The 17,010-nt window shown below is 43.5% G+C and overlaps 1 protein-coding gene and 1 long non-coding RNA gene across 13 annotated transcripts in view; both read left to right on the plus strand.

The window, feature by feature from the left end:
• The window catches only part of ZMYND11 (zinc finger MYND-type containing 11), a 102,413-nt gene extending 97,887 nt beyond the window's left edge, over window positions 1–4,526 (plus strand). For all 12 annotated transcript variants that reach the window (XM_080974104.1, XM_080974099.1, XM_080974095.1 and 9 more), the window contains one exon: window positions 1,598–4,526. In XM_080974104.1, coding sequence (XP_080830230.1) covers window positions 1,598–1,720 — 123 coding nt within the window. In that variant the 3' untranslated portion in view covers window positions 1,721–4,526. The remainder of the gene's footprint in view (window positions 1–1,597) is intronic.
• Window positions 1–17,010, plus strand: part of LOC308459224 — a 300,770-nt gene that overhangs the window by 268,962 nt on the left and 14,798 nt on the right. The window lies entirely within an intron of this gene.

The following is a 17,010-nucleotide window of genomic DNA, read 5'->3' on the forward strand; positions in this document are numbered from 1 at the left end:
AGGAGGGAGGGGATGACAGCTGGCCCTGGTGAACTTCAGCAGTTCATTTTTTTTCTTTTTTAAATATATCTTTATTAATTTAAAATAAATACATTTATGAGAAAACAGACGTACATACAAGTAAACAAACAATCAAACAAATAACAGAAAAATCAAACAAACCACCACACTATAAGATACAAGAAGATTAATATAATTATCATCCTATATACTCCCGATACTGAACACAATTATAAAACTTATAGAGAAGAAATTTAAAACTGACTTCCAGTTAATCTCACTGTACTTTATCTATCCATTACTTTATACCGCACGGTTACATATTTCTTACATAATTTCTTTTTACCTCCCTACGAACTTACATTTATACAATACAGGGATCAGTCTAATTTTATTAAGCATTTTGCCAAAAGAAATAGGGAAATCGAAAAGAACATTGTTCATGTACGGAATAACGGCGGCCAGAATTTTAGTAGCAAGAAATTGGAAAAACACAAGAATACCCAACACGGAAGATTGGCAAATCCTAATGGTAGAATATCTGCAGCCAGCGAAAGCGACGGGAAGAGTAAGAGGCCAACCAAAACAGAGCTGCAGCAGTTCAGTCGCCAGAGGCCAAGGCAGCTCTATCCTGCTCTCCTGGAGCATCATTCTGTTGCAGAGCAGGATGGCTGCTATGGACCTGGGGGTCATCCCTGGTCTTGCTGGCTGGGGCTGATGGGAGTAGGAGCCCAGTGACACCTGCAGGGTCACAGAGCGCCCTCCTCCATAGTAAACAGTCCCCTTGCTTAGACCTACAGCTGAAACCTGGGCAGGTGGTGCATGGCTTTTCTGGCGCTTTGGCCCTTGTTCCATGGGAGGCTTGCTTGCCCCATTCCCTGCCTATTTTCAGCTACCTGTCTAAGCTTCTGCTATTCCGCATCTTGACGCCGCTTGACATGTTTGGCTACTGCTATCCTTGCTTCTTTGTTTTGGAGGATGCTTTCTTTTGATGCTGTTCGGCTGCTTTTTGCTGTTTTTATTCTTTTGTTAGCATTGATCCCTTAAAAAAAAAATTGTTTCAGTGTATTGTGTCATTTGTTGTTTGCCGCCGTGGAGTACCGTATGGGTGGAAAGGCGGGATAAAAATGTTTAAATTGAAAATACTAAGATGGGGAGCAGTCATGAAATGTAGAACCTCAGGGCACTGCCTGATGCCTGTTAAAAGTCATCCTCTGCCATGTTAGATTATATTAGTTTGGGTCTGCCCTCAACCTGTGAACGATCAAAGGCCATCAGCATTGTCATGCATGTCTGTTACAAAAAAAAAACTGCTTTCAGAGGTGCCAGTTCACTGTTTGAGCTGCAAGTCACCAAGGGATGCATTGTGAGTCAGCCCTAAATCTGGATCCGAACCCAGTGCCACCAGATGGAACTGGTGGGCCGGTTTCAAACTTGCAACGTTTTCCAGAAACCAAATAGCATGGGGGGGGGGGGTTGGGGGGGAGGCAGGTCCTGGACCGACAGGCAGCTGCAGGATGAGCAATAGGTACCAAGGAGAAGCCATGTGCCTAAATTTCACTTGACTGTTTTTGCTGTTCTCCTTTCTCCCCCTCAGTGCTACAACTGTGAAGAGGAGGCCATGTATCACTGCTGCTGGAACACTTCCTATTGCTCCATCAAGTGTCAGCAGGAACATTGGCACGCTGAGCACAAACGCACCTGCCGCAGGAAAAGATGAAAGCCCCCTTTCTCTGCAAAGGAGTTGCCCCAGTGCAGTGCTATCCTCTGACGCAGCAGGTTTTTTTGGGTTTCGTTTCATTTCTAAAATTTGTTTCCCAAGGGGTCAGAATTGTTGTTTAGAATTCGTTCCCCCTCTTCTACTTTCCCCCCTCTATTTTTTTCTCCCCCCTACAAGCCTTTAAAACACTTTTTTCGTAAAGAACTTTTTGCACAGTTAAAATTTTCAGTCTTGTGTTTTAACGCTCCTCTCAAAAATCCCCCCTTTTCCTTTTTTTTCCTTTTCCTTTTCCTTTTGTCAGTAAGGCAATTTGAATCCCAGCCTTGGAGCACACTGCTTCTTCTAGTTTTTCCCTTTTTCTTTTTGTAATTGTTAACCTAGACAATTTGTTGGGTTTTCAGCAAATTTAAAAAAAATAAAAATGAAAGCGAAGTTTTTAGGTTTCGTAGAGACGAAGAAATATAATGACAGGAACATTTTAAAGAGATCTGAATGTAAGACATTTAAAACTGCTTAGAAAGAAAGAAAAAGCATACTACCTTGATGTAACATTTACCTGTTAATCACACGAGCTGGTTTTGTTCAGCTTAATTTACTGTTTAAAGGCATTATCTGTTGGTTTGTGCCAGTGGGTATATGACTGAATTTTGGGAACAGGGTTGACACAGCAGGTCTAGTCCTGCATATTTTTTCTTAAAACGATTTCCCCCCGGTTGTGTTTTGTTTCGCTATTATTATTATTTTTTTCAATATATAGCTTTTATAACAAAAAAAAATATTAGCTTTGATCTTATTGCTTAAAAAAAAAATCACAGGGGACTAGGGTAGCCTTTTTGCTGAGCTGGATCTTAGAAAAATAATAATATTTAAATTTTAAATTTTTGCACATTTCATCCTCCTTCCACCATGAATGCTTGTAAAAAGGAAGCCAAAAAAAGAAAAGATTTTGGGGGAAAGACACCCAATTTTGCATCGTTAGTCACATATGGAGCTAAAAGGATGAAGCATAAGTAGAAAACTGGCTTAATAATTTGTCCCCTTACAATCCCCCATTCTGCACAGTTCCCCACCATATGGAATGTTATTTGACTGCCCGTTAATCTACAATTACTAACTCAACAGTAAATTAATTAAAGTCGGGGGATGGGGGAAGCACTTAAGTTTCACAGAAGCAGTTATGTCTGTAATAATTGGTTATTGCCATCTCTATACTTAGAATGAAGAATAATGCATGTTACTTTTCCTGTATTAAAAGATGCTGTGATTTGTAAAAAGTTTGTCTTTTGCGGAATGTCTGGATTAAGAAGCGTTACCAATAGGAATGGATCGATAGTTGAAAACTGATTTCCCTCCTTCCTTTTTGTTTTGTTTTATGTATAGGTATATATATACACACACATATATATACATATATATATATATATATAAATTGCATCCATGTTCAGAGACAATTTTTAATAATAGGTGTAAAGTTTATTTAACCAACTTTTTTTTTCCAAAGCTTCTCAGCGTTTTAGGGGTTCTTTCAAAAAGGTGGTCTTAGACTCGACTAATGCCCATTAAACCCGTAGCATTCTCCTTTTTTTACCCCCTTCAAGGTAGAAAAATAATTTGTAAATATTTATTTAGCTCTTGGATATTTATTGAAAGCGGTAACACAATGGAAATGGAAGAAACGGGAGGAAAAAGCTCTCTTAGTTTTCTCTGAGTATTGTCAGGGCCAGTAGGTAGATTAAGCTCATGCAAAGCCGTCTGTGATCTTCACTGCAACTGAAAATCATAAGAGATACAGCGGTGACAGGAATAGATACTACCAGATAATTTCCAAGTTGCTGTTACCACCACTGAAATAAGATATGGTAGTAAGGTGGGCGTATTTCCCCCCTGATTCAGAGATATTTGCACATGCAAATAGTATGCACGTACGATCTTTTGCAGGCAAAAACGGCCTCATTCATATATGCAGAGGAGGAGGAGTTATTGTCAATCTGATTCCTTCGCCCAGATGAATGGGGAAATTGGGGAGGTCCAGGAACACCTTATAAGTATCAAGGCCTCTGCATTCAAAAAAGGTTGCTTTTGGTTTGTGTGAGCACCTGTACCAGCTTTAGCTTAGTGACCTCACATCCTTTAGAAAATGAGCTTTCGTTGCTCTACGTTGCAACTATAAAGGAAGTTTCTCGCCACTATTTTGAGTGCAACTCAGAAGCGCCCTTAGATTATTTTACAATTTTTCCATGGGGAAAAAAAACCCAACACAAAATAAACTTCGGTCCAGCCCTATAAAAAGCAAGTTTTTGTGTGAAAACTCTTCTTTCCCCCCCCCTCTCTTTTTTTTCTTTTGGTGTAAAATCATTCCAAGATATGTAATATTTAACTGATAGCTGCATGAAAGTACGATTCGTGTTCTTTTTGGGGTTTTCTTTTTCTCCCTTTTTGTCTCTGTTGACACGGTTGCACATTTTCAAGTTACTACAGTGTGAAAACTGTGTTTCCTTTTTTATATAAAAAAAAATCAGAAAAAGAACAAAAAAAAAATTGTGGCCTGGTTTTTGTATAAGTTTTAGGGGGGGAAATATAATTGTTTTAGGAATCTTGATTTAAAATAAAAATATTTTCCCCCCTGCAAATCATAAAGCTATATTAAAGTGTTGAGCTTAGCCACTATGCACATTGTAATTTACTCATTGTGGCTGTCCAGTTCTATGCTGCATTCTGGCATTTTGTAAGCTGCTCTGACTAGCAATATATAGAGTCATTAAATGTGTTAACATTGGTTAATAAATGTATTTGAAAAGGCAACAAACGCTTTGTGGTTTTCCCTCTTAATGTTACTACGCTTGAATCCACACTGTTAGCAAAGCCTTAATGCACATTCATGCTTATTCCATTTTCACAGTGGGTGGAGGAGTCAGGGCTCAAGGTTAGCCTGGTAATTTTGCAATCTTACTACAGAACCAAGAGTGGTTGTAGTATTATTATTAGTAGTAGTAGTAGCATTTATTGTATACTGCTCTATACCCACAGGTCTCAAAGCCATTCACAAGATAAAATTACAGAATACATAATAAAACAAGAATAACTCCATATTCCTCCTCCCCAACACATTTTAAAAGGGCATTGGTTGTCAATCAGCCAAAGACCTGTTAAAGAGGTAAAAAAACAACAGCAGCACTTTGAATTGGGCTCAGAACCTAATTGTTAGCCAATGCAGTTGGGTCAGGATTGGTGTAATATGCTCAACCCATGCCTTGCCCCAGTCAGCAACATGGCTGCTGAATAGTGTTGTTGTTGTCATTTTAAATTTATTACCTGTAGTGAGAGTTCCAGAGTTGTGGGGCCACCGTTGAGAAAGGCCTCTGACATGTAGTGTGGAACAATATCTAGAACATTTTATATACAGTCCCCGAATGCCTTGCCAGTCGAATGTTTTGGCTCCCGAAAGTTCTGGTTTGCAAACGTTCTTTGGAACCCGAACGTCCCGACGGGGCTTCCATGGCTTCCGATTGGCTGCAGGAGCTTCTTGCAGCCAATCAGAAGCTGCGCTTTGGTTTCCGAACGTTTTGGAAGTCAAACGGACTTCCGGAATGGATTCCGTTCGACTTCCAAGGTACGACTGTACTGCCTTTCCTTGAGGAAGCCCAACCCCCCTCCTCACAACCACCCCGTAATGTAGGTTGTTGATGAGTTGGCAACTAGCCACAGAATGTAATAGCTAAAAGAATTTGAACCTGGTGTTTTCCAGTCTTAATCGAACACACTAAGCCATTTTGACCCTCACAGTGGCAGGAGCTGAAGTGAGTTCCTATTGGATACCCTTAGATGGTGCACAATCCTCAGCTTTCAGTTCTCTTCTTTCCTTAGTGGATCATTTCCTTGCAACGTGTTTGGGGTTTCCTTACAGTAGTCATAGATTCCTCTGCCTGTTTTAACTATGCTGAATGAATTCACATATGTGATCCTTATATAGGAACATCTGCTTTGCAACTGCGCTAGTAATTCTTCTTTTTAAAAAAGATGTCTCAGAAGGAAAAATGTACTGGGCATCCTTATACTAAGAACGTTTAGCAGTTGGTAGGAAAAAACACCCCTCTTTTAACACATGAGAAAACCTTTAACTTTCCTTAAGTGTTAATAGAGGAAGTTTAGGTTTAAAGGGGCTACGTGAAGAATCCATTGTGCGCGCTTAAGTCATTCACAAGACACTTGACATTTTCCACTAATCAGATCCGTTTTCTAAAAGTCCATATAGCTTTGGCAGTGCAAAAACTATGAGCTAGTATAGAATGGGACACAATAAGAAAAGAATACAGTGGTACCTCGGGTTACATACGCTTCAGGTTACAGACTCCGCTAACCCAGAAATAGTGCTTCAGGTTAAGAACTTTGCTTCAGGATGAGAACGGAAATCGTGTTCCGGCAGTGCGGCAGCAGCAGCAGCAGGAGGCCCCATTAGCTAAAGTGGTGCTTCAGGTTAAGAACAGTTTCAGGTTAAGAACAGACCTCTGGAACCAATTAAGTACTTAACCTGAGGTACCACTGTATATATATATTTAAGGTGCAGAGATCACACACATGCCAGCTAATTTGCGCATGCAGGCAGGCAAAGGTGCAGAACTTGCATTTTTACAAGTGGCATATAATATTTCGTTCTGCATTTGTGAGGCATCTGTCTGTTAACATCAGGCAGGGCTTCTTATTGTGGGCAGGCAGTGAGCAGAGCCGCTCCTCATGACCGCAGTGCACAGGCAGGTCAATATCTTTGCTGTGAATTTTTTTGACACCTGCCAAAAACTTATTTGTTTTGGCAAGACCTACCCAGACATGTTAATTTAAAAAGAAAGTAAACATAAATAACATAAGTCGATTTTATCTATATTTTGATAATTTTCTTGGGTTGCATTCAACTAAATTTTACGCAGAGCAGACTCACTGGAATTAATGGAGCGAAGTTACGTCATTGGCAGTAATTTCAGTGAGTCTGAGTAAAAAGTTGACTGCAACCCAAGAAAATTATGTCTACTTGTTTTTATAGTTTGTTGGCTATAAAAAAAAGTATTTATAAAAAAATGTTTTATACTATTTTCATGCAAACTGTTTAGAGGTTGTTATTATCATTCATATATAAAATATACTTGATTCAGCAGTCAAGTATATGTGGAGATATATTGGGTCCATGTGTAAACATGCTCTTACAGGGTTGGAAGGAAAATATGAGTTTATTCTTTTAAATATATTTACACATTTGTTGGTCTAACGTGAGCCAGCTCCTGCAATTAAGCAGGAAATTGCATAAATTGAAGCAACAATAAATGTTTGGGCTGGAGCAGTATGTCCCACAGATGTGGCCTAAAAATTCCCTAGACTGAAGGCGCCGTTTTGTCACATTGCCTGTATGCGGTTTCTAGGGCCGGTACAAGACATTTTGGCACCTGAGGCAAATCACAAAATGGTGCCACACTCCCTGGCAGAGAAGAAGGGGTGAGTGATGATCTACATCAGGAATAAAGGGGGAGGAATAAATACCTGCATCAGTATCTGCTGCCCTTGTGGATCCTGTCACCCGAAGAAGTCACCTCACCTCATGTCTCATAGGTGGGTTGGCCCTGGCGGTTTCTGAACAAACACTCCACCAGCAGAGAGCAAGACACCCTGATTCTCTACTGAATTAAGTAAGTTCAGCTCCATACACCGTAGTGCAGGAAAGGTATCCTGGTGCCCTACAGAGTTGGACTCCCAACCCCCATCAGGCCTAGTCATCATGAGAATTGTAGTCCATAACATACAGCAGGTACCACATTGGTGATGATGATTGAATTTTGATTTCTTAACTGCCCTTCACCATAAGATGCCAGCGCTGGTTTATAGCAATATGGTACAAAGAACATTTGAAAACAACTTACGTGGATGACTTGGAAGGTTCACACATTCACAAAGTGCACTGCTCGTGACGTAAACGTATATTGAGGCATAGTGATAATTTTTTTTTTAATGATAAAATGGGTCAGTCAACTAGATTGGTTAAAAAGACAAACGCGATTTGATTTTTGGAAAAACAAATTGTAGACAGTCCTAGCTTAATGGACTTCACACATCCAATAATATTTAGATCTCTGTAAATGCTTTAAAAAATAACAACAGGGTCATCCTCAGGTTCCAGAAATGTTTCGATTGCAACAATAAGACCCATGCATTTGTTCTGGCACTTGAACACAACCCACAACCCACAGGAGCCTTCGCCAATCTCACTGAACTCTTTTGCAGAGCATAACTGAAACATGCTCAACTTCCCAATGACTAGGGTGGGAAGAATTGGAAGAGATGCACCCAAGGAGCTTGAAAGATGGAAACTGGAATCATAAAACCCTTGTTCCTTTTCAGCCACGAAGTAACTGTGGGGCAGCCTCTTCATATATCACTTCTTGACTGCAAGTTTTTTTTTTGTGAATGGACCATCTACGATGGAACGTTCTGTTCCATCTCACCCAACAAGGATGAGGACCATCGTCCACAGCATCTGGGGGAGAAACCTTTGTAGCCTGTGTGAATAAATTGAACCTTGCAGAAGAAAGGACTGTAGGATAGCAACTGCTCTGAAATAATTGCTCCAAAGAACAGTCCTGTTATTTCCAGAGTAAATACAAGAGTTCTGGCAGGGCGTATGGAAGAATTCTCACAAAAACAGTCAACAACAACACATAATAACAGCGCAAGCGAAATTGGCAGTTCCAGTCACGGAGATAATCAGGCATGAAACAGAAGCATGATAACATTTACTGCATCTGTGTCTGCAAACACAAAGGTTATACCCTACCAATTCTTCTTCTTTTAAAATTCAGCATAATCCGTAATCAGTTATTTTCAGGATCATTGACCTTCGCTTTCACATTATGTGGGGGCAGGGGAGCACTTATTTCAGATGCCTAAAATTATTAGCATTAACGTTTGTCATCCAATAATAGATATTTATAGACTTGTTTTTGACAGTGCCCTACAGCCCCTCACTACTGAAAACAGAAAGGCTCCAAAGGGAACACATACAAAAATTCTAGCAGGCCATCAATCCCTACAGCCCAGCACATTCTACTTGGAGCCCACAGTTACACTTTCTAGTGCAAGGCTGCCATCTCTGGCTCCTGGCTTTCTCGCACGTCACCCTTTGAAAACCAGCTCTGCAAACAAGCTAGATAAATTCCGTTCAGTAAATTATGTGAGGTTTAGTCAAATGGATCTATTGATTTGCCTTGCGCTTGGGTAAAAACAGCAGTTCTGAAGCAAGAGGCACATTTTCTTTTTCTTTTTTAACATGATGTTTTGCACATGCGTCCTAGCAGACAACATCCAAGAAAAGGCAAGATAACGCTTTCTACCTGCAGTTTTTATATGAATTAGAAACACCAGCAACACTGAATTAGAAATTGGGAGATTTGGGTTTAAATGCCCACTCGACCATAAAGCTCACTGGGAGAGCTTACCCAGTCACCAATTCTCTCAGAGAATATAAATATAAAAAGGGGGAAGGGTATGTACACTGCCTTAAGTTCCTTGGAGGAAAGTTGGGATATAAATGCCATAATTAAAAATCTACAGTGGTGCCTCGCAAGACGAAATTAATTCGTTCTGCGAGTTTTTTCGTCTTGCGAAGCACGGTTTCCCATAGGGTATTAACAGTTTTAAGAAAAAGGAAACAAACTTGCAAGACGTTTTCGTTTTTCGTCTTGCGAAGCAAGCCCATAGGGAAATTCGTCTTGCGAAGCAACTCAAAAAACGAAAAACTCTTTCGTCTTGCGCGTTTTTCGTCTTGCGAGGTACCACTGTAATTAGAATCATAGGATGGCAGAGTGGAAGGAACCCTGAGAGTCATCTAGTTCAACCTCTTGCAATGCAGGAATCTCAGCTAGATCATATATGACCATCTGCTTAAAAACCTCCAAGGAAAGAGAGTCCACTGACCCTCATTCCCCCGACGTGCCCATAGAAAGCCTAGAAAAACACACCGACCTTGGAGCTATTTAGAGCAGGCTAATGCATGCCTCTCCAAATGTTGCAGAACTTCAACTTCCATCGTCCCTGGCCATCAGGTATGAAGATCAAGGTTGATGGGAGTGCCCACGCCTGTATTAGTGTCAAGGGGAGATTTAGGAGGAGGCGGAGGAGGCTGAATGAGGAAAATGAAAATTGGAAAATCTAGCTCCCCCACCAGAATGGGAACAAGCCTGGAACCTCACATGCAAAGAGGCCCACGCAAGTCAACAGAGCTTAGGAAGTGGTGATTACTCCACCAGGGAATCTCCGTCCCAACAATGATTCCAACTCTAGGATTGCTCAACCCCCTTTACTGTAGCAACAGACGACAATTTCATCCCGTTGCCCAGTCATTGTCCATTGTGTGGACTCCACACTTGCAGTTAGCTGTTGCTTAGCACGGCGATAGCTCCACATTTCCCAGACATTAGCTTCATCTGCTTATCGTCACATGAATTTTCAATCAGAACTATAATGGAAATCAGTTTCTATCCCGCCCCCCTTTTTAAACAGAAGCAAACTGCAAGGTTCCCCACTCATCCCTGCAAGACCAAGGCTTTGTAATCAGATACTAAAATGAAGCTCTTCTGATAGGCTGTGGGGAAGAGATGTTCTGCTGCTCTTTCTCTCTGCTGAGTTTGGGGTGAGAAATGACCCTTAAAAAATGCCCAGGGGCCCTAACCGCCCCCCCCCCATCAATCTAGCATACATGGCTAAAAAAAATTAGACTAATTCACAGAGCATCAGAGAAGCCGCTGCTGTCAGCTAAGTGGAACCTCCAAGGCAGTGTACCTCTAAATAACAGCTGCTGTGCAGATGCAACTAGGGAACACTGGTGCCTATGGAAAAACAGATTGTTGGCCTATATAGACTTTCCTTCTGGTGCTGCGGGCCTTTTCGGATATACTTAACCCACAGGTGGCCCTGGAGGAGCGACAGACTTGACTGGAGAAGGGATTAGATCGGTTAAGGCAGCATTAAGAATAGATGAATTTGTCAATTTCGGTTACTCTCAGTTTCTGATTTCCCCACTTTAAGTTCCATATTTCCATATTAGTTTGTGATTTAAAAAAAAAAAAAAAAAGCAAGCCTCCATGAAAGTTCAGCAGCATATTGGTGTGGATTTCTCCTAATCAACACATTTTTGCAAAGCAATATTTCCCCATTTATATAGACGGTTACACATTTTTGTAAGTTGTTTTACCCATATACCGTATTTTTCGCTCTATTGGACGCAGTTTTTCCTCTCCAAAAATTGAGAGGAAATGTGTGTGCGTCCTATAGAGCGAATGCAGGCTTGTGCCATAGCCGCGCGCAACCCCTCCGGCAGGGAGAGGCTGCACGGGGCTATGGCTTCTTTAGCCCTGCGCAGCGTCTCCCGGCAAGGAGAGGCTGCACGGGGCTAAAGGGGAAGCCAAAGCAGTGAGCGGGATGGATCCCGCTCGCTGTCTTGCCTTCTTCCATAGCTGCGCGCAACCCCTCCGCAAGGAGAGGCTGCACGGGGCTATGGCTTCTTTAGCCCCACGCAGCCTCTCCCGGCAAGGAGAGGCTGCATGGGGCTAAAGGGGAAGGCAAAACAGCGAGCGGGATCCATCCCGCTTGCTGCCTTGCCTTCTTCCATAGCTGCGCGCAACCCCTCCACAAGGAGAGGCTGCACGGGGCTATGGCTTCTTTAGCCCCACGCAGCCTCTCCCGGCAAGGAGAGGCTGCATGGGGCTAAAGGGGAAGGCAAAACAGTGAGCGGGATCCATCCCGCTTGCTGCCTTGCCTTCTTCCATAGCTGCGCGCAACCCCTCCGCAAGGAGAGGCTGCACGGGGTTATGGCTTCTTTAGCCCCACGCAGCCTCTCCCGGCAAGGAGAGGCTGCATGGGGCTAAAGGGGAAGGCAAAACAGCGAGCGGGATCCATCCCGCTTGCTGCCTTGCCTTCTTCCATAGCTGCGCGCAACCCCTCCGCAAGGAGAGGCTGCACGGGGCTATGGCTTCTTTAGCCCCACGCAGCCTCTCCCTGCAAGGAGAGGCTGCACGGGGCTAAAGGGGAAGGCAAAACAGCGAGCGGGATCCATCCCGCTCGCTGCCTTGCCTTCTTCCATAGCTGCGCGCAACCCCTCCGCAAGGAGAGGCTGCACGGGGCTATGGCTTCTTTAGCCCCACGCAGCCTCTCCCTGCAAGGAGAGGCTGCACGGGGCTAAAGGGGAAGGCAAAACAGCGAGCGGGATCCATCCCGCTCGCTGCCTTGCCTTCTTCCATAGCTGCGCGCAACCCCTCCGCAAGGAGAGGCTGCACGGGGCTATGGCTTCTTTAGCCCTGCGCAGCCTCTCCCGGCAAGGAGAGGCTGCATGGGGCTAAAGGGGAAGGCAAAACAGCGAGCGGGATCCATCCCGCTCGCTGCCTTGCCTTCTTCCATAGCTGCGCGCAACCCCTCCGCAAGGAGAGGCTGCACGGGGCTATGGCTTCTTTAGCCCCACGCAGCCTCTCCCGGCAAGGAGAGGCTGCATGGGGCTAAAGGGGAAGGCAAAACAGCGAGCGGGATCCATCCCGCTTGCTGCCTTGCCTTCTTCCATAGCTGCGCGCAACCCCACTGGCAGGGAGAGGTTGTGTGCAGCCTGTACGCTGCTCTTTGGGGCTGGGGGGGAAAAATATTTTTTTCCTTGATTTCCCCCCCTAAAAACTGGGTGCGCCCTATGGTCCGGTGCGCCCTATGGTGCGAAAAATACGGTATACATTTTATGCTCATTTTCCTCTCGCGTGTGCATTTATGTGCATGTTACTTGACTGGAAAAACTGCGTTGCAATATTTGGATAATTTGTGTATCAGTTTGCGTATTATTCTGGAGAGTGCAGGGTAGGTAGGTTGTGCATAAATAAAAGCTGAATCAAATCTCTCCCCCAACCTTGAACAGCATCTAATGCCTACTGTCCTGTTCTCCCTTGCTAGACTCAGGCAGGACAAGGTGGTATCATGGCTCAGTCAGTTATTACTGTCTTTGGTTGGGAGTTTCTTGCCTTTTAAATAGGTTGCGCCCATGTGTCCTGCTTTGCAGAGGACCCTAACCACCCAGTGGAATCGCTATTTGGTCCAAGCCCAGTTTAAAGATAAAAAGAACAAGTAGCAAGGGAGATCAGGGCCCTTGAAAGTGCCCATTAAACCTTAGCCCATGGGTAGGCAAACCAAGGCCTGGGGGCCGGATCCAGCCCAATCGCCTTCTCGATCCGGCCCGTGGATGGTCCAGGAATTGGCATGTTTTTACATGAGTAGAATGTGCCCTTTTATTTAAAGTGCATCTCTGGGTTCTTTGTGGGGCTAAGGAATTCGTTCACCACCCCCCAATATAGTCTAGCCCCCACAAGGTCTGAGGGACAGTGGACCAGCCCCCTGCTGAAAAAGTTTGCTGACCCCTGCCTTAGCCCCTGGACAGTACAGAGGTCACCTGGCTGCAGTCTTCCACTCAGTGTGTAGCGTAGTGTGTTTCTACTTAGCTTAGTCATAACTTCTAAAGATGCATCTATATGCATATATTAGTGTTATGAAAACCGGTGTCCTTTTCGGCTATACTTTTCTCCCTACAGTGGCCGCTGTAATGAGAAAACCCCATATTGTAGTTTTTCAGGGTCTCTCTTGGGCCAAGAGCCCATCCATTCGTGGATGAGTCATGCAGTGGCAAAATGGACTGTACCACTTTGGGCTAGACTAGGGTAGCCACGAAAGAGGAAATGCAACAGCAGCAGTAGCAGCAACAACAACAATATAGAGCGTGCCAATTTGCATAATATTTGCATGTGGCAATTTATATGGATACATGCAAAAGACTATTCTCATTTAAACAGAACCCATCTCACTCTAGTGAGGAGGAATATGAGCAGGCGGTTTTACTTTAAGCCAGTGAAAATGAGGAAACTAATGGGAATGAAGGGATGGAAGCTTCAGGGAGCTGGGCAGGGGCTGCAAAAAATAAGACTGGGGGCCACAAGTTGCCCACAAGTCCCCTTGATATTTGTTCGCTCGCTCGCTCGCTCGCTCTCTGGGATTTTGAACTTCCAGGGATTGTCATGTCTCAGCCTGTCTGGATAAAAGCCTCAGTGAATGAGAAGGAGCGAATTGGACCAAAACCTCCAGCACGTACAACATGTGTGCCCTGCTGAGCTACAGGCACCAAGATGGGCAAGGCTCGCTTCCATAATCTGTGTCTTCTTGTCTGGCTTTGGTGCCTGAGGGCACAACAGACCCCATTTTCCCTTCGCAACCTTTGATGGCCAAGCGAGAGAAGAGCAAGAAAGGGCCCCTTTGAACGGGAGTCACAAGGCGAGTCGAAATCCCCCATGCTCATTTCAAAAGGAGGCTTCGTTGTCAAACTACATAAAGAGCTCGCTGTAAAGGGTTTTGCTCAGTAGGTCTCCTCTTAAATCATCAGGACAAACAATAATTGTTTAGGGAGTCCAAGGTGACCGCCCAGGGCAGCAGCTACAGCCTGGGAGGGAGAAATGCCATAACTCTTTTGGAGAACCACATTCATCTTTCAACCATTAGCTTTCTTCTTTTTTTCTAGAAGCATTTTGGAATAAAGCGCTTTCAAATTTAAGAAAACAGAATTATGAGCTTATGTTATATCATCTTACTGATTCTTCAGTGGCTGTCTATACTTCTTCCTAAACACGCCCCCTGTATAAAATATGTTTAGAAGCATGCACAATGAGATAAAGTATGTATTTCAGTATCTGTTTTTCAATTCAGTACATATTTAACTAATTTTTGTACTGAAGTTTTTTTAAAAAATTGCAGATTAGCGCAGAAGTGGATTATGAGATTATGAAGAAACACATGGAGACTTGACACAAGCTGATCTATCCAACCCTTGCCCTGTACTAGCATCTCACTTTAATTATTTGCAATTCATGGCGTTTTAAAGGTTTTTCCTTTTTCCTATATTGCAGCTTACACGCTTGCTTTGTCATTACTAGTCTCACAAAATGTTCCTTAGCACTTTATTAGCATGTTGAACCCCCAACTTCTTGGTTCAAACATTCACACCACCACATTTTAACAAGCCGGCCACCCAGTGTCTGCAAGATCACAACTAATATAACCACGTGCAAAAAAAATCCTTGCATTTGTCAGCATATCTAAAAAGCTTCTCGCATGACTTGGGGGTGGGGGTGTCCCCCTTTCCTGTATTTCTTTACTGCAGTTCATAGCAGCCTTAAGTTCATCGTGCTGCACCTTATTCACAAAATTGTATCTGGTCACCGATCTTACAGGTGCGGATGAAGGATGCAGTGGATGCTTGCAGCCACTGGAGGGCAATCTCGTGTTTGCTAAGCTGACCATCACGTGGTCCTTGGCTTAAATGAAACTATTCTCTCTGTTCAGGGCCAATTCTGATATGTGTGTCCCTCTGGAAGAAGTCAAAAACAAGGCTTGAGGTAGGAGCACCACATGCAGGCAGCAACAGGTGTTGTGTGGTCTGTACCAACTTGGTGGAGAGACTCCACACCAGAGTTGCGTATCGCTTGGGTCAGTGGTAAGCTGCATAGAGGTGCCCTTGCAATAAGGGGGAAATGGAGGTCGTACGATATACAAATCCCAGATACATATGTCATGTCCTTTGGAACGTACATCGCCTCCGCTCATATTTAAAGCACAATATAGCTCGGTCCAGCTAGGAAAACATACACCCAAGACATTTTGGCACCACAAAATAAACTACAAAATTGCTCCCCACCTGGGAAGATGGAAGAAACGAGGAGATGGGGAATCAAATCAACCTTTACCTGATGGGTGAAATGGGAATCAAAGGCCATGGCAGGCGGAAGGGAAGGGGCCTATTCTGAATCACACTGGTCAGGTGCAGACCCCAGGAGACCCATAAGGGCAGCCCCACAATTTACCCACTAGGGTGGGAGCAGACTAGCTGCCCTTCCTGTTTGCTGACAGGCCACTGTAGGGACAGCCTGGTGGGCTGCCGAGGAGGAGGCAGATCCTGCCCCGTTGGATGCCGCCACCCGAGGCAGTTGCCTCATGGGTGGGCCGGCCCTGCCCTTAGCAGAGCTAGTCCAGACACCTGTTGCTTCCAGCTAAGCCCCGAGAGCACCTCCCCCCCTTCAAGTACTCTTATTTCTGGGAGAAATATAATGTTCTTCCCCGTGTACCCACTGCAGACATTCCATTGCAAATGCAAATAAATAAATGGTTGATCCTTTTTGATGTAACATCTGCCCTGGCTTTTACTTACCAGTCTGAGTGGTTTGAATTGGATGTGCATCTAAACGACATCACAGTCAATCACACTGCCTTTTTCGATTGGGTGCACAATCTAATGTGCACATCCCTATCTATATTCTTGTACACCTATTAAATAGCGCTAACTAAATTATGCCTAATTAAAGCTGGGCCGGGGCCATGATATAATGAAATTCAGATTATTGCCTATGTAGGGTGGTGAGATAAAAAAAAGAGGTAAGGGGTCCTGCACCTTTAATATTTGTGAAGAAGCTAAGCTGCAACTGTATGCCAAGCTACACCCAAGGAAATTCCCTCTTGTTCTCAACTATTAAAGGTACAGGAGCCCCATAAGCTTTTTCCAACTGGTCACCCCTGTAGCCCTCATCAGACATTTCTTCATGTAGAACAGGTGAGGATCTGCTTGGGTGAGCTGTAGTATGAAAGTTATACAAACTTTTTAATTCAGAAGAATTTAACATTTCCTTGGGACCATTTATCGTGCTGCCATATTTTCTTCTTCTTGGATATTTCTGTCGCTGTTGTTTCTGCAGCAGTTATTGATCCTCTCAATTTGTGCCCCACACATTTCTTCCAAAAATTTGAGATTATAAATGAAGATGTATGTGTATATATATTTATATTAAAAAATGTATAGTCTTACCTCAAAATCCATATGCTTTGGAATTTCTGAAGTCCAATCAGTTTCTTTTTGAGCAGTCTTTCATAAGCTGTCGACAGCCAAAATATTACCACTGTATGTTCTCTAGCGAATGCTGCCTGACACAATTGCAAGTTATCAATTAAATAGTATCAGAATTTTTGAAATTCCATTACATATCAGTCAACTAACACATATTAAATATTACTGCATTCCAGCCAAAATATGATAGAACAATCATTTTCAAGTTATCCTCAACATCACTACGAGCACTCATCACTACTGATTTTTATTTGCAATGGATAACCCCACTGAGGAATGTTGCTTCTCAGCAAAGATCCCTTTCTCTTTAGAACTGATAGGCACATTTGGAATTTTGAGAAAGTTC

The sequence above is a fragment of the Podarcis pityusensis genome (assembly GCF_964106645.2).
Source record: "Podarcis pityusensis genome assembly, chromosome: 12".
In the NCBI taxonomy this organism is placed as follows: Eukaryota; Metazoa; Chordata; class Lepidosauria; order Squamata; family Lacertidae; genus Podarcis; species Podarcis pityusensis.